Source organism: Carassius gibelio, chromosome B19 (genome assembly GCF_023724105.1).
Source record: "Carassius gibelio isolate Cgi1373 ecotype wild population from Czech Republic chromosome B19, carGib1.2-hapl.c, whole genome shotgun sequence".
Classification (NCBI taxonomy): Eukaryota; Metazoa; Chordata; class Actinopteri; order Cypriniformes; family Cyprinidae; genus Carassius; species Carassius gibelio.
The window spans coordinates 9,760,007-9,778,093 of record NC_068414.1 but is presented as its reverse complement, the minus strand read 5'-3'; the positions used below and the strand labels follow the sequence as shown (position 1 = coordinate 9,778,093).

Sequence of the window (18,087 nt, the reverse complement as noted above, 5' to 3'; positions counted from 1 at the left end):
ACTTTGCCAACGTCACCCAGATTGAGGACGCAGTGTCCCGTGAGTACAGTAATTCATCACAGATATACACAAACCACCCAGTTCATGCAGTGTATAGTATGAGTTACTGTTCATAAATGATCACACAGTATTCTTCATTCTCCAGTCATGCTGTTATTTAACTGCTAACAGAATCAACAGTTTTGTTGTAGTTGGACATTACTATCCTTCTGCTCAAACTCATGACAGTATTAGCTATTTGTTGGTACAAACAGATACTATTTTATTTTATTTTTTTGACAAAATGAACATCGATGACTCTTAATAATCAACACCAAAAGTTCTCTAAAAAATGGTCCTAATGGTATCTGTTCTTGAACTTAAATGTATTTTTCTCTGTTCTCTGTATAGTCTGGTCAAAGCTGAAGTCACAGAAAGCATTAGAGCGCTGGCAGCCGGACACAGAGGTGAGTTCTTCTCAAACACATTACACTGAGTGAAGTCACATTCAGCTCTGCTCCGACTGAAGCATCTGCTTTAACCAACATTCATCAGCTGTTAAACTCTGCTTCAGAGGCTTGATTTGATCCTTTTGGAGAGAGATTAGTGAAGATTTCAAGCTGAAACATCTTCAGACTGGATGTTTTTGAGTTCAGAGAGAGAGAAAATATCTGTATATTTGATCTTGCAGGAGGAATATGAAGACTCCAGCGGAAACGTGGTCAACAAGAAGACTTATGAGGATCTGAAGCGACAGGGGCTTCTGTAGCTCAACAAACAAGAGTCTGAACACACAAAACACTCACAGCGTGAATACTGAAGCAGAAATGTGAAAGAGTTTCGTCCTCTTGTGTTCCCCACAGTTTGGGAGGAATTTGATTTGTCTTTTTGAGAATGAGCAGTTTGTACATTTGTATTATTCTTTCATTATTCCTTATTTTTGCATTTGATGTCTTAAATGTGAAACAGAGACTTTCATTAATCAATCAAGTTTAGTACGTTGTGTTAAAAATGTTTACTTGAGCAGCCTGCTGTTTTTAACCAGTCTGGAGGCTTTAAACCTGCTGAGTGTTTTGCCCTGGAGGTTTATTTACCATGCATCTCAGAGTTGCCATATAACTGTACAATGTGTAGATCTCTGTATAATCTAGATAGTTATAATAGTTTTACTGATGATTGACGATCCCATACATTAAACCCAGGGTATAGCGGCTGAGTGAATGTGGTCTGGACTGTGTGGATGAGGTTCATTGAGTCAGAGACGCTGTAGAAGGACAGAGTTCCTGCTCTGTGATCCACATACACTCCTATTCTCCTGCAGCTGGAGGGAACAGGGAGTTCAGTCTCTTTGTTATCATGACAGAATGAGACGCTAGAGGAAGAGCAGTGCAGTCTCCAGGACTGATCATTACGTCCAAACAGACACTCATAACCAGATCCCTTCCTGCTGATGCTCTTATATGACACTGATATACACACACCAGTCCCACTCCACTCCAGCTCCCAGTAACAGCGTCCACTCACACTCTCTCTACACAACACCTGACGATCATAACCATCAAATCTGTCTGGATGATCAGGATACGGCTGAGCTGTGTAAGTGTAAGTCACCAATCTGTTCCCTTCAGACAGACAGAGATGTTTCTGTGCAGTGTTTGGATCCAGAGTGAACTGATGACGATCTGATGAAGAAACAAAACACTGTAATCAAGAGTTGTAAAAGTTAAGCTTCTATCTTATTCATATCTTGTCTAAAATAATGTATTTATTTTTAAAGATTGTTTTGATCTATCAGAGTTGTGTTATGATGTTCATGAATTCACTTCAAAAACTGTTCTCACATTGAAATTTAGCAATTTGCAAAGATAAGCTTCTATTATATTTATATATTATCTATTCTTATGTATTTATGTTTAAAGTTTGCATCTGGAGTGTTTCATGACCAGATTTTGCTTCTCTCAACTTACTTTCATGTTTATACCAACTTTCTTTAGCATTTAAGCCAAATCCCTTTTTATTTTTTTTGTGTAGCTGAACTTTAAAAAATATTTGTCCGGATTGAAAAAAAAAAGTGCTTTTATCAAAAATTTACAGTAAACCGCAGTATGAATGTATTGCAGAACTAAAGTGAGTATGATTGTATTTGTTAGTGACTCACATTGTAGGAAGTCCTCTCTGCTCCTGGGAACAATGTTACTGACTGAGAAAATAACAGATATAAACACTCAGAGAGAAAATGAGACCTGGATCTATTCCTTAGACATTTCTCACATTTTCTTTATGATATTAGATGATGTTTGTCTCGTTACAGAGAGCAGATGAATCTCTAATATGTTACCAGATATCTTTTTCATCTCCTCTTTGCAGAAATCCTCCAGTTTGAGTCTCAGCTGACGGACAGATTCTCTCACTCCATCAAAAGAAAAGAGGAAACTGTCAGAGATGTTTTCTGTAGATTCAGGAGGAGCTGAGAGAGACTGAAGACTCTGCAGGAATAACAACACACACGACTCAAAGACCTGATTATCTCACACTGTCCTCAATAACCTGCTCTACAGTTGGGTTACCTGCAGGAAATGGATGTGATCGTCTGTGTGTGAAAGCTGCTCCAGCTCAGTGTTTCTCTTCTTCAGATCTTCAATCTCTTGCTCCAGTCGCTCCATTTGTCCTTCAGCTCGACTCACTGCAGTCTTTTCCTGATCTCTGATCCGCTGTGTCACCTCAGAGCGGCTTCTCTCAATGGAGCGGATGAGCTCAGTAAAGATCCTCTCACTGTCCTCCACTGCTGTCTGTGCAGAGCGCTGTTAGACACACATCACAATCAGCTCTTACTGCTTCCTCACAGCGGCTTCAGTGGGACTGAAAGAGGAGTCAAACTGAGTCTCAAACTTCTCTTCTTCTCCAAACTCACCTTATGAGACTCCACAGCGTCTCTCAGCTGCTCAAGATCTTTCTGTCTCTGCTGGATTCTCTGCTGGATTTCACTCTGTGCCTCCTTCAAGTGTTTCTGGAGGACACGTTCAAAACAGCAAACCTCACATATTACACAAAGCTATCACAAACTCATGTAAAATTGTGCCTGTTTGATTAAAAATATCTTCTCTACAGAGTTTCTCAGAGTTTTAAGATAATTAATTGAATTTAGTTTCCATGAAGTCCTCACATATGAAGGAGGGCATATGTTTATTATCATCATTATTCAAGAATTAATGTGAAGGAATGGACAAAAACAATAACTCTGGTGCATGTACAGTTATAGCAGAAATCTTGAGCGATGTGTCAAAGGTGAGTAAAGTTGAGCTCATGATCTAATGCACAGAGTCATGTAGTAACTCTCAATGGGAGAGTAGATCACATGATGCACTCATGATCAGCTGGAGACTGCAGTGAGGAGAAACACTTGAAGGGTCAGCATTAAATGTGTGATTTCAGTTCATACCTCTTTCTCTGTCCTCTCTGCTGCAGTTGACACAGTCTCGTGGTTTTTATGTTCATCTGTCATACAAAGCACACAAACACATTGCTGGTCAGTACGACAGAAAACCTCCAGAAGCTTCTCATGTTTCTGGCAGATCATCTGCTGCAGTCGTCCAGTGGCATCAGTCACTTTGTGTCTCTTTCCTGAATGAAACTCTTCATGACGCTCAAAGTGAGTTTGACAGTAAGACTCCAGACACACCAGACAGGACTTGACAGCTTTGTGTTTTCTTCCAGTACAGATGTCACACTCCACGTCTCCAGATCCAGCAGGAACAGCAGCTTTTAGTTTGGTCTTCTTCAGTTTCTCCACCACTTCAGCCAGCATGGTGTTTTTACCTAAAGCAGGTCTTGGACTGAAGGTCTGTCTGCACTGAGGACAGCTGTAGACTCTCTTCTGATCCTCTTGATCCCAGCAGTCTGTAATGCAGCTCATACAGTAACTGTGTCCACAGGGAATGGCCACAGGATCCTTCAGGAGATCCAGACACACTGGACAGCTGAACTGCTCCACTGAAAAAACACTGGCTTCAGCCATTTCACTGTCTACAGCAATACAGACACAAACAACAGCTCAACAGCAGAACAGTTTCAGTTTCTTTTAACTGAGTTTCCTGGTTCTGTGTTTGAGAGACGTGTGCAAAACAAGTGTGTCTGTAAATCTGAAAACTCACATACTGAAATGTCCACTAGGGGTCAGTCTCATACAGAAACTCAGAGTTAGTGAGAACACAAAGTGGGATAAAAAACTTTAATACTGCATCCAAATTACTCAGCATTATTAGAAAGCTAAAGGCAGGAGAGTTTTATTAGGGCTTGAGCTAAACTCTACAGTAATACTTTAGAACACTGTTCCATCGTTAATGAATAACTACACTATAGCTGTTTTTGACATAAGTTTTACATTGTCCCTCTGTCTTTGATTTTCTTTTTTATACCAGGCCACCATACTGACGTGTGCTCTTGCCTCGATGCCCCTGATGTAGACTTCTTCTTGTATATTGCCAGGTATCACATCATCCAGCAGTCTTTAGCCTAGCAGACTAACTTTTCAAGTTTTCAGCTTTAAGAAGGTCAAGAAAACACTGTAAAGGTGTACACTGATTAAGAAATATTTTTGTTTGCTTGGGTGGTAGGCTAATATTAGGTCTATTATATTAATAAAGGGGGACCCAACAATTTGTTTTGCCTATGTCATGAAAATTGTTCAATTAAGCCCGAGAGCAACTTGATCAACTCCGAAATGTGAAAATAAGCTAAATGTGGACATAAAAGTGAACCCTGATGTAACAGTGTAAAATAAACAATTACTTCACAATTTTGGGTCATTTTGATGCATTTATATAAATTATACGCCCCTGAAACTTTCCAAGAATGAGGTACACTGATCTTAATTTTTTTCTTTTTAAAACATGACAGACACAAATCCCATGTTTCTATGGGGAGATCTATTATGTGTAACTACACAGTGATCTAACAAATTTTGTTGAAAAAAAGTGTCTCTTATTATTTGCCACTCCATCTTAAAGATTCAGCCGCTCTAAAAATAGTTTTTTTATTACAACAAATCTTAATCTAAAACTGCTTGAGGCTTCAAACAGTCAGGATTATTAATTAAAGGTTTAGTTCAGCCAAAAATGAAAATTAAGCCATAAATTACACACTCCGAAGTCATCTTAGGTGTACATAACGTTCTTCTTTCAGTTATAAAATATGTGTCTTTGATCTTTCAAGCTGTTTGATGCAACTCAGCGGGTGTTGCATTGCATTAGCAATAGCCTCATTTAGCGAATTAATGTGTTTTTGTAAGAAAAATATCCATATTCAGAACGTAATAATCACTTTAATCTAGCTTGCGCTCACAGTTGTAAACGAAGCAGTTCTGGGGGAATGCGTATGAGGTCTGATTAAAGTTGTAAAAAAAGTCTCAAAAACAACTGTTACTTTCGTACTTGCTACGTTGGAGCGTGTCTTGTCACCAAAACTGCCTTTCTGAGGTTCCCAGACTGCCACCAAACTCGGTCAAGATTGCCGTCTGTTCCTCGCTCATCGAAATTTTAGAACCTCTGGAGAAGTCAACCATTCCATCTGACTACAGGGCATTCCAGGATGTTTTCAGCAGCAGGCAGCCACCTGTTTACCAGCTCATCGGTCATGAGACTGTGCTATTGACCTGCTGCCTGGAGCTACACTCCCCAAGGATAGAGCTGTCAACCCCTGAGTGCAAGGCGAAGGGGGATCACATCCAGGAGGCTCTCCAGTAGGGGTTCATTCAACCATCCACATCACCAGCTGCTTCCAGCTTTTTTTTGGGTGAAAGAAGGAAGTAGGATTGAGGCCCTGCATCGACTACCGTGCTCTGAACTCCCAGACTGTCAAGTTGTCTTATCCACTTCCCCTGGTCCCTGCTGCCCTTGAGGAACTATGTGGAGTTTGCATATTCTCCAAGCTGGATTTGCGGAGAGCTTGCAACCTTGTTTGGATCTGGGAAAGTGACAAGTGGAAGAAGTTTCATCACTCCACCTGACTTACACATAACACACTAATAGTCTTCTAATATCCAAATCCGTTAAAGGATTTTTAGGCTGCATTAATTAGGTAAACCGGAACCGGGAACACTTCCCATACCACCGGATGTACTTGCTACATCATTAGAAAAATGGCATCTACGCTAATATTAGTCTGTTTCTCTCTTATTCTGAGGTCATCGTAGCCACCAGATCCAGTCTGTATCCAGATCAGAGGGTCACTGCAGTCACCCGGATCCAATACGTATCCAGACCAGATGGTGGATCAGCACCTAGAAAGGACCTCTACTGCCCTGAAAGACAGCGGAGACCAGGACAACTAGAGCCCCAGATACAGATCCCCTGTAAAGACCTTGTCTCAGAGGACCACCAGGACAAGACCACAGGAAACAGATGATTCTTCTGCACAATCTGACTTTGCTGCAGCCTGGAATTGAACTACTGGTTTCGTCTGGTCAGAGGAGAACTGGCCCCCCAACTGAGCCTGGTTTCTCCCAATGGTTTTTTTCTCCATTCTGTCACCGATGGAGTTTCGGTTCCTTGCCGCTGTCGCCTCTGGCTTGCTTAGTTGGGGTCACTTCATCTACAGCGATATCGCTGACTTGATTGCAAATAAATGCACATACACTATTTAAACTGAACAGAGATGACATCATTGATTTCAATGATGAACTGCCTTTAACTGTCATTTTGCATTATTGACACACTGTTTTCCTAATTAATGTTTGTGGTGAGTGGGGCGGGGCCGAGAGGCGTGGGAACGAGGAGTGAGGCCAGGTGTAGTGATTGGAGATGAGCTACACCTGCGCCCCACCGCCGGTATCGAGTCCCACGTAGGAGATGGAAGGATATAAAACTGGAGCGACTATAGTGAAGGACGAGAGAGGACCAGGCCTGGGACATTATTTTATGTTTTGGTTTTTATTTATGCGCACCAGTCGTCCGCGAGGGGCTGGTGCGCTGTTTTGTATTTATTTTCAATATTAAAATGTTTTGAATATGCGCCGGTTCCCGCCTCCTTCTTCCAGATGAATATGGAGATTTGTATCGTTACAATGTTATTCAGTTGCTTTGACGCAATGTATATTGTTTAAAACGCTATATAAATAAAGGTGACTTGGCTTGACTTGATGTGCTGATGAGTGAGTACAAAACATCAAGCTATGCTCTCTACGCTCAAAGTGAGTTTGACAGTAAGACTCCAGACACACCAGACAGGACTTGACAGCTTTGTGTTTTCTTCCAGTACAGATGTCACACTCCACGTCTCCAGATCCAGCAGGAACAGCAGCTTTTAGTTTGGTCTTCTTCAGTTTCTCCACCACTTCAGCCAGCATGGTGTTTTTAGCTAAAGCAGGTCTTGGACTGAAGGTCTGTCTGCACTGAGGACAGCTGTAGACTCTCTTCTGATCCTCTTGATCCCAGCAGTCTGTAATGCAGCTCATACAGTAACTGTGTCCACAGGGAATGGCCACAGGATCCTTCAGGAGATCCAGACACACTGGACAGCTGAACTGCTCCACTGAAAAACACTGGCTTCAGCCATTTCACTGTCTACAGCAATACAGACACAAAAAACAGCTCAACAGCAGAACAGTTTCAGTTTCTTTTAACTGAGTTTCCTGGTTCTGTGTTTGAGAGACGTGTGCAAAACAAGTGTGTCTGTAAATCTGAAAACTCACATACTGAATCCAATGTAAAGACCTTGTCTCAGAGGACCACCAGGACAAGACCACAGGAAACAGATGATTCTTCTGCACAATCTGACTTTGCTGCAGCCTGGAATTGAACTACTGGTTTCGTCTGGTCAGAGGAGAACTGGCCCCCCAACTGAGCCTGGTTTCTCCCAATGGTTTTTTTCTCCATTCTGTCACCGATGGAGTTTCGGTTCCTTGCCGCTGTCGCCTCTGGCTTGCTTAGTTGGGGTCACTTCATCTACAGCGATATCGCTGACTTGATTGCAAATAAATGCACAGACACTATTTAAACTGAACAGAGATGACATCATTGATTTCAATGATGAACTGCCTTTAACTGTCATTTTGCATTATTGACACACTGTTTTCCTAATTAATGTTTGTGGTGAGTGGGGCGGGGCCGAGAGGCGTGGGAACGAGGAGTGAGGCCAGGTGTAGTGATTGGAGATGAGCTACACCTGCGCCCCACCGCCGGTATCGAGTCCCACGTAGGAGATGGAAGGATATAAAACTGGAGCGACTATAGTATACTATAACACCAATACAGGGAATGCATAGATTCACATTTCCAGCTAAATGACTCCCGACACATGTGGCAAGGACTAAGAACCATCTGTGCCTTTGGAAACAAATTATCTGCAGCTGTGATAGCAGAACCGTCGCTGGCTGACAAGTTAAACTATTTCTACGGGCGCTTTGAATGCAACTGCGGCAACGTTAGTCTGCAGATCAGCGCATCAGGAAGCGGCAGTCAGAGCAGTGATAATCATGTGATCACTGTGTTCTGAGGACCTGTGCTGATCAGCTCGCTGGTTTGTTTACTATTTTTAATGAGTCCCTTGCTACCTCAGAGGTTTCCACCTCTTTCAAAAAAATCTGTCATCACCCCTGTGCTTGAGAACAATAACCCCTCTTGCCTGAATGACTATCTTCCCGTTGCCCTCACATCAACAGTCATGAAGGTCTTTGAGAAACTTTTAAAGAACAACATCTGCTCCTCCATCCCTGATACTTTGGACCCTCTTCAGGGTCATCCCAATAGATTCGCTGAGTCATCAGATGTCATCTCTCACATCCTGCACTCTTCTCTCAAATACATTGACAGCAGCAATGGGAACTATGTAAGCCTGCCATTAATCGACTACAGCTCAACTTTCAGTACTATAGTCCTCATCGAGCAAGCAACTCATGGACCTCGGCCTGAATTCTACACTATGCAACTGGATTCTTGCTTTCCTCACCGGCAGACCTCAAGTGGTGAAAGTAGTCCAGTACACCTCCAGCTCCATCACCCTGAACGTAGGAGCCCCACAGGGCTGTGTCCTGAGTCCCCTGCTCTACTCTCTCTACACACATGTGTCTTCCCACAGTGCCACATTTAATATCAAATTTGCTGGTGATACTGTGGTTCTGGGCCTCATTTCCAACAACAGTGAAGCTGCATACTTGAATGAGGTAGATAAACTCACATCATGGTGCCAAGGACAATTGTCTCACTATGAATGTGAATACAACTAAATAGCTGATTGTGGACTTCAGGAAGAGACAGCAACAGCCCTATACTCCTCTAATGATCAGCGGGACCCCTGTGGAGAGGGTGAGCAGCTTCGAGTACCTTGTTGTAAACATCTCAGAGGACCTGACTTGGACTACCCACATTCAAACTCAGGTTAAGAAAGCCAGGCAAAGACTTTCCCATCTGCAACAGCTGAGAAAATTCAGGGTCTCACCAGCAATCCTGAAAACTTTATTTTCAGGGGCCATAGAAAGTGTATTGACTCGGTGTATCTCAGTTTGGTATGGGAACAGCTCCAGTCAAGACTGCAAAGTCCTGCAGAGAGTTGTGCACTTAGCTGAGCGCATCTCAGGGTCTGCTCTCCCCTCTCTGCAGGCAGGCATGTACTGGCCATCGGGACTACTGGGAGATTCCCGGTGGGCCGCGGTCTGGTTGGGCCCAGTGTGTTATGTATTTTGTTTTTAAATCATTATTTATCGCAAATATATTCATAAGTATAGGTTGTACTATTATAAGTACTATTGTTGTACATTCCAATTCCGGCCTTATGTGTCTCTCTCATGAAGCCGCATGATGGTAAATGGTAAATGGACTGCATTTATATAGCGCTTTCAACAGACCACATGGCCATCCAAAGCGCTTTACAATTTGCCTCACATTCACCCATCCACTCACTCATTCACACACCGACGGCGGTGTCTGCCATACAAGGCGCCATCCAGCTCGTCGGGAGCAGCTGGGGTTAGGTGTCTTGCTCAAGGACACCTCGACACTTGGTCAGGTGGAGCCGGGGATCGAACCACCAACCTTCCGGTTTGTAGACAACCTACATGAACCACTGAGCCACTGCCGCCCCATATGATGCTTTTTTTATTTTTAATTTTTTTTTTTTTTTTTTTTTTTTTTTTTTTGCCTTAGTCACAATAATTTATTTAAAACATTACAAAAAGCAGTATAAAGAACAGATAAAACGACGCTTGCGCATGATGCTGATGCGAGCTGCGAGACGTGACGTGTTCACTGCTCATTGGGCAATCAGAATCAAGTTCTAGCCTTGAAAAGCAGCTGTTTTGCAACTGCGACGAAATTCAATATGTTAAATAATAAAATATGTAAGCGTAAAGGAGGGGCCAAACGTTGAGAGAGAGAAAACGACAAGCACTTGAGGCATATGCCACCAAATGTGTCAAGATAAATAAATTATTTGCTGGAAGGCAAAAGACTTCAGTGAAGATGTCCTCAGGGCGGGACTTGACAGCTGAGGTGAGACAGAAACAGGGACGGACTGGGACTAAAAAACGGCCCTGGACTTTGACTAGGCCCGGCCCAAAGCAATCGGCGCGCGTAAACTTGACAACAACAACAATAACGCATGGCATGAGTGTCACAAGACTTTAATTGTGGCTGATGATACTATACCATCCAAATTATAGCAATAGCACTGATGTTGACTAGATGTTGAGCCGGAGTGGGTGTCTTTCTCTGCTCTTGGTCTAAGCTCAACCTGAATAAACAACGATGGAATGGATTTTTTTTTAAAACAGGTTTTATTCCAAGATGGCAAGGAATAGTTTATATAATATCCTGTTATAACATTATATTTTACAATATATTCCATGCTGTCTTAAAATTAATTTGTTACTTAATAATCTTAATTTATGCAGTTATTAATTAATTAATCTTACTGCACAGATAATAATACCACATCTAAATGAAAATACACCATTACAAATTTAACTTCTGTATTCAAAATCTTCAAAGTTTGTAATCATTAACTGTAATGTTACCAACATTTTTAAAGGTAAAAGCACAACATATTTCTTAATATTAGCTACTGCATGTGACATTTTACATCTAAAATGTTGAAGTTTAGCTGTTTTAACTACTGTGATCATTAAAAATGTAGCAACCTGAATATCACTTCTTAACATCATCCCTAGCAAGTACCTTTCTTTCTCCTCTAATGTTCCATACTTGGATCTGGATCTGCCTGTGGAACCCGCTCATCTTTCTGTCCCTCATCATCATCACTGGTGGCATGTTGTGCATTGCTGTCTGGCTTACTGCACTGCTCCTAATATTTAACTGCGAGGTGCTGCTGATGGAAAATATTGCTATATATTTCAGTTCGTTTGGGAAATTTAGCGGCTCCAGTATCTAAATTCCGCTTCTTTTTTTTTCTCTTGCCTTCTCAGCCCAACCCTTTTCTTTCCGTTTGTTTTTTTTTTTACCCCCGGCCGCGTTATGCATATTGTTTGTTCCCTATCTGTCGGTCACTACGAGTTATGTCGACCGACAAATGGGGTCTCACTTGGGAGGCCAATCATCTCTGATTTTAAGAGAAAACGCCAATGAAATTGGCAAGTGGATTAACACACCTGAGCCACTCCCCGTGCCAACGGGTATAAATAGGGCGACAGGTGCATCCACTCATTAGATTTTTGCTTCGGAGCCGAGTGGTTGTATGAAAGCTGTTATACTCCACAAAGCCATTCATCTGCTGTGTCGGGAAGCTGTTCTGGTTGGCGGTACGGTGCAAACAGCGGTGTCCCTTTCAGCGATTCCCCTGGGTGCTTCAACTAAGAGAGCAGATTTCCTAAAAGAGCAAATCGCTGACGATTCGCGTCTTTTTCAAGACGCCGTTTCGTCCGCGTCCTTCTGGATGCAGTCGTTTCCTGTTCTCTGACAATGGCCACGTTCGCTCTCTTCCGTGTCTGGGCATTCAGCACGCTGAAGGCGCGTTCGTGGATGGTTCATGCACGCACTGCGTGTGTGACCATGGCAACGCTGTGATCGCAGCTCCCCTTTCTTAAAGGGAAGGGAGCAGACCCCTCTGTCACTACCCGTTCTGGTTTCTCTGTCTCGAGCAGAGCTAGTGCTCTGGGAGATTTGAAGGTGACAGTGAGAGCTTCTCCGCCGGGCCACGCCCCACGGACCTCTTACCCCTTTTGCAGTGTTTGTCCTGTGCGGCTGCTGGGTGATTTTGCTGGGCTGTCTTATGGCAGTCCCAACGGGTCATTCAGTTTGCCGCCGGAGATCAGATGTCGATTGCAGCATCGGGGATGGGCTGTTGACCTCTGTGGATGAAGATTCGGCGGGGCTGCCCCCCTCGGGTGTTGTCGCCACTGCCGAATTGGACCCAGAGTTGACAGCCGTGCTTGCCCGGGCAGCTGTGAGCATCAGGATGGAGGTGAATGCACCGCCCAGCCCTGAGTGCTCATGGCTGTTTGATTGGTTCTCGGTGTGGAGCGCGACTCACAACCGCGTTTTACTCTGGTTCCTTTCTTCCCGGATGTGCATGGGGAAGTGATGTAGTCGTGGATGGCCCCTTTTACGGCCGGAAGCAGCTCATTTCGTTCCTCCGTCCTCACTACCCTCGATGGCGGGGCAGCTAGGGGTGTGTTGACATTCCCCAGCAGGAGAGTGCGATTGCGGTGCACTTGTGTCCGCAAAACGCCGCCACTGGGAGGGATAGTCCGCGCCTCTCACCCAAGGCCTGTAAGCTGTCGGCCGCACTCGCTACCAAGGCTTACAGTGCTGCGGGCCAAGCTGTCTCTGCTTTGCATGCCATGGCTATCCTGCAATCCCAACAAGCCAAGGCTTTAACAAATGCACGAGGGTAGGACCAACCCGAAGTTGATGCAGGAGCTGCGCATGGCGACTGACCTCCCCCCTTCAGGGTGACGGAAGTCACAAAGCAGTCCCTCGGGCAGGCGATGTCCACTCTGGTGGTCCAGTAGTGCCGTTTCAGGTTCAGCCTGGTCTGTATGAGAGACATTGACAAAGTGCATTTTCTCGATGCTCCCATGTCCCAGGCTGTCCTGTGTGGCGCTGTCAGGGGCTTTGCCCAGTAGTTCCTGACAGAACAACAGCAGACTGAGGCCATACAGTGCATCTTGCCACGACGTGATCCTCCGGTTGCCACCATTCCGTCGCAGGCAGTGCCTCAGCCTGCTCGTCGCCGAGGGCGCCCCCCTGCATCCTCCACACCAGCTCCGCCCCGTGCTTAGAGTTCTTCGAGGCCGGCGCGTCGAGCCCCGCGCAGGAGAGCGGCGCCCCCCGTGACACTCCCGGCTGCAAAGTCCTCGAGGAAGTCGACTAAGCGGCCCTGACACGGGCAACTCGGAGATGCGGAGAACTGCTCTTCAGGAGATGGCGAAGACAACGCCACTCCTTCCCCCGGGGGAGGGCCGGGTGGAGAATCTTCTGGTTCTGTTCCGCCGCTGGTCGAACGGCCAGTGGTACCCACATTTTCATTGAAAGAGCAATTTCTCATTCCTCCGAGTTGCAAGGCTCGTGGGCTGACAATGAGCGACGCACAGCTTCCTCACTCTCACCCACGACGCCCCCTTTCGCCAGCGGCCAAGAGGTCGCGGTTCGGAGACGCAACGCCTCTCCACGCGTCTCTGGCCAGTTCCTCCGGGAACATGGGGAGTGTGGTTGCGATGACCCAGGATGCAGTGCCTTCTGGGCCTTCCGGCACGACTCCCCATCGCTGCACCACTGCGGGTATGTCGACTGTCCCTTTGGTGCCACTTGTACGGTATCTGGGAGCGTGGCTTGCGCTGCCCAACCCGTCACGCTGGCTCATCCGGATGGTCCGACTCGGCTATGCGATTCAGTTCGCCCGGCGACCCCCCAAGTTCAATGGCGTGCTCGAGACTTCGGTAGCCGTCCAGGACGGCCCTGTCTTGCGCGAGGAGATTGCTTTCCTGCTGGCGAAGGATGCAATCGAGCCGGTCCCTCCAGCCGAGATGAGGACGGGGTTTTACAGCCCTTACTTCATCGTGCCCAAGAAAAGCGGTGGCCTTCGACCTATCCTGGATCTGCTAGTCTTGAATCGGGCCCAACACAAGCTCCCATTCAGGATGTTGACGCAGAAACGCATTATCAAATGCGTCCAGCCCCAGGACTGGTTTGCAGCGATCGACCTGAAAGACGCGTACTTTCATGTCTCTATCCTCCCTCGTCACAGACCGTTCCTGCGCTTTGCTTTCGAGGGTCAGGCATGGCAGTACAAGGTCCTCCCCTTCGGGCTCTCCCTGTCCCCCCGTGTCTTCACGAAGGTCGCGGAGGGCGCCCTTGCCCGGCATGACCTGATCGTTAGGTTCCTGAGGGGCCCCTGTACTGGGCTAGGTGTCCATATGGCTGGGTTCCCTACGGGTAATCCCATATGTGTATTCTTCCATGGTAAGGTTTCCCTCTTGGCAAACCCGTGTCTTCCCTTGACAGATCGTTCTGTCAGTCTCTTCTGGCAGCCGTTCCATCCCTACTCCAAGGTAGGACCTGCCTCAGAGACCCCTTCCATATGTAGTACTGCCCCCTGGGTCAGTCCATATCGGTATATCCACATGTCACCTCCCTACGGGTAGGATGTGGTCTCTGTAGCGACCTTTTCCTAAAGGCTCGCTTCCCCATTGTCTTGCCAGCTGAAAGAACAAATAGGGAAGATTTGAAGCAATCTTTCACTGAAGGTTGAAATCCCTTCCATTTACTTTATGTGGGCGGAACATCAGCATGGCCTTCTCCAGCAGCAATGTACTCACCCTTTAGCCCCTTCGGTACCAAGGTCAGTGAATTTGTGCTGGGGCTTTGGGAAGGTTACGACCTTAAGCATAGCTTTTGTGGCACGCCAAGGCTTGTCAACAATTGCAGTGCCTCAGGGTTGTGACGAGGTTCAGGTTATGGCGTTTTCCATAGGACCCCATTTGTCGGTCGACATAACTCATAGTGACCGACAGATAGGGAACGTCTCGGTTATGTACGTAACCCTCGTTCCCTGATGGAGGGAACGGAGACGTTATGTCCCCATGCCACAACCTTGAACCATTCGCTGTTGCCGGGACACGTTCTCGGCTCCTCAGCGTAAAACCTAATGAGTGGATGCACCTGTCGCCCTATTTATACCCGTTGGCACGGGGAGTGGCTCAGGTGTGTTAATCCACTTGCCAATTTCATTGGCGTTTTCTCTTAAAATCAGAGATGATTGGCCTCCCAAGTGAGACCCCATTTGTCGGTCGACATAACGTCTCCGTTCCCTCCATCAGGGAACTAGGGTTACGTACGTAACCAAGACGTTTGTTTCTATGCTTCTTCTATCTAACGTTAACGTAATTCCTTCCTACTCTTCCACTTCTTATTCTTCTTATTGGCGGCCAATAAGGTGTATTACTGCCACCTACAGTACTGGAGTGTAAAACAGATTAGCGGGGGGGAAAAAAACAGGTGATGACTGTGTGCGTGGCTGGTGGTGGGCCGGCCCGTAGGCCGTCCTGGAGTACCGGCCGTTCTGTGATTTTCCAGACCTCACAGATGGCCAGTCCGCCCCTGGACAGAAATGTAATGATACACGTAGGCTACTGCATTGTTTTGTTTCAAAAAGTTAGGATATTCCAGCTGTAATTTGCCACCACTCACTGATCTATATAAATTACATTTAAAATTCTCAGCTCTCAGGTTCAGTCCATTTTATTACAAAATTCAGACAATACCGTTTTGGCGTAAAAAAATTTGACGTGACAGATCGCTTTAGCGCCTCAGTTCAAGTAAACCGATCATCTGTTACTTTCTGTTTAAAGATACAGTACAACTTACCGAAATGTATATATGCCTCAGAAATAATATCGATCAGTTATCAGTTAAAACAGCAGGAGAACAATTTTGTCACAGAACGTTACATTTACCTCAAGAAAGGCATTTAAGGACCATAGCAGGTTAGTTGAGATTGAAAAATAGCCATAAGAAAGGAGTATTTTGCTAAATATGTGCACTATAGTACATATTTATTATATTTTCACCTGAAGTATTTTACATTTGATTATGCAATATCTGTACCTGAAAACGGTGCTATTTATGATAATAAAAAAAAAAATGTATTACTGACTGTTCACTTGTCTTCATTAATGTTTGAACTTTATAGTTAGTGTTTATTGTGGTATTGGAATTAGAATTGTGAAATGATACTGCAGCTTATTTACAAAGAAAACAATAGCAATTTTATTTTTATTTTTGTTTATGTATTTATTTTTGGCAGGGCAAGAAAAGTTCTGAACACTAGCATTGAGCTCTGCATTTGAATAAAGTGACGTGGTGAACCATACTCAGAATCCCTGCTCTGCATTTAACCCATCCAAAGTGCACACACACAGAGCAGTGAACACACACACACACACTGTGAACACACACCCGGAGCAGTGGGCATAATTTATGCTGCGGCTTTTTAAAGGCCTTTGATTATGTTATGAAAAATTTAAAATAAATCACTACACAACGTTCTTTGTCTTAATTACTCTTTTATTTTATTGTAGATCAGTGGTCTTTATAAATAATGCTTACTATAGTTCAGTGGTCTTAATACTAGCCTACTATAAGCAACTAACAGGTCAGAGGTAATTTGTGTGAATTAATATTTAAAAAAAAATGTGTTGCAGCACATGAAATATAGTTACAGAAGAAATTGTGTACCCTAAGCATTAATATTTTATTAGAATAATAAGAAGCACATAAATTAAGACCTTTAGATATTTAAAATAAAGCCTGATAAAATAATTTACATTTTCTTTGTTTATTATTTTAATAGTTTTTCCTTGGTTTTGATAGTAATACATTCTTATCAGTAATTTTACATGCAGATTAATGTATGTATAGACATGTAGTGTGTGTGTGTGTGTGTGTGTGCGTGTGTGCGCATGTTTACATGCATGGTGGGCCAGTCTGGTGAAGTCCAGGGCTGATTTTTTGTTCCAGTCCAGCCCTGTCTGCAGGACATATATCTCAAACGCTGCAAAAGCAGATCTTTTAAATTCATTAAGGACACAAATCACCCTGGTAACTCTCTTTTCATTTTTCTGACATCTGGTTAGCGCTTGTTGCCTGGGCAAAAACTGAACGACTTAGGAGGGTGCACCTTCCCTTTTGTACATTCTTTCTCATCTTAATATTTTTTTAAGTCTAAGGTACACTGTCCTGCAAATTTTATTTTATAAGCTTTTTATTTTATTCTTATTTTTTTGTTTACTTTTCTATATCTTATTTTTTGTAAAATTTTCTTCTGTTTGTATTCGTTAATAATTGCACTGTTCATTGAGCTGACCACAGCAGATCATATGCTCTCCATATAACCATGTATGTTACAAACAAAAATATTGAAACTTAAATCTTGAATCATGCCGTATGGGCTAGCAACCTCTCCATCAGACTTCCAGAGGTATTCCGAGAGTTTCTCCATCTCTTCGTCATCGTCTATATAGATTGCATTCTGATATACTTCTGGAACCTGGATGAACATAGTCACCATGAGACACAGGTCCTTGAAATAAGAAAGCACCACCTCTATCTGAAGCTAGATCCCAATCCCCAGAATTCTAATCACTCATTCTAAAGCACCTGTCACTTCTCATTTAGTCTCATTTAGTCGACACACACGTCACCAATCCGATGACCACTTCGACACTCCTGAAGTGTTTCCACTTTTGTCCATCAGACGTTCAGCCATCTGAGGCTGAGACTACACATTAAGCTCCCTATACCCCTGCACTCCTCCCACTCTCTCATCGTCTGGTCTACAGTTCACATGGCTGTTAGTCCTGGTTCCTCACCTGCTGCTTACTGGTGATGCCTACCTCTGAGAAACTCCAATAGTCCACTGCTCCTCTGCTCCTCTGGAAAACCTGCAATAGACAACAGTCGACCATTATCAGCTAAGAGGCTATACATATTATGCCATCTCAAGTTTACTAGCCCAATTTCCATCCTCTCTCCTCTGCTTTGCAAAAAAAGCTGGTGTTGAGTGCATTTACCTCTGAGTCCCAAGTCTGCATGCTGACAGTGTCTTATTTGTTTATTTGGATATTTATTGTGGATTTTGATTCAGTTATATCTTTTAAATTAT

The 18,087-nt window shown here is 44.3% G+C and overlaps 1 protein-coding gene across 1 annotated transcript; it reads right to left on the bottom strand.

Moving 5' to 3' along the window:
* Positions 1 to 1,025: 1,025 nt before the first annotated feature.
* Positions 1,026 to 4,077, bottom strand: LOC127979197 (tripartite motif-containing protein 16-like). Its single transcript, XM_052584475.1, has 6 exons — positions 3,419 to 4,077; positions 2,891 to 2,986; positions 2,547 to 2,780; positions 2,318 to 2,465; positions 2,138 to 2,179; positions 1,026 to 1,661 (listed from the first exon to the last, which is right to left on the bottom strand). The coding sequence occupies exons 1-6, from the start codon at positions 3,992 to 3,994 to the stop codon at positions 1,135 to 1,137; spliced, it is 1,623 nt and encodes a 540-aa protein (XP_052440435.1). The 5' UTR covers positions 3,995 to 4,077; the 3' UTR covers positions 1,026 to 1,134.
* Positions 4,078 to 18,087: the final 14,010 nt, after the last annotated feature.

Excerpts from the sequence above, each read along its gene's own strand:
- LOC127979197 (XM_052584475.1), bottom strand. The coding sequence starts at position 3,994 with ATGGCTGAAGCCAGTGTTTTTTCAGTGGAGCAGTTCAGCTGTCCAGTG. Across the intron at positions 2,781-2,890 it reads ACGCTGTGGAGTCTCATAAG|CGCTCTGCACAGACAGCAGT; the intron begins GTGAGTTTGGAG and ends TGTGTCTAACAG. Across the intron at positions 1,662-2,137 it reads CAGAGAGGACTTCCTACAAT|ATCGTCATCAGTTCACTCTG; the intron begins GTGAGTCACTAA and ends TTTCTTCATCAG.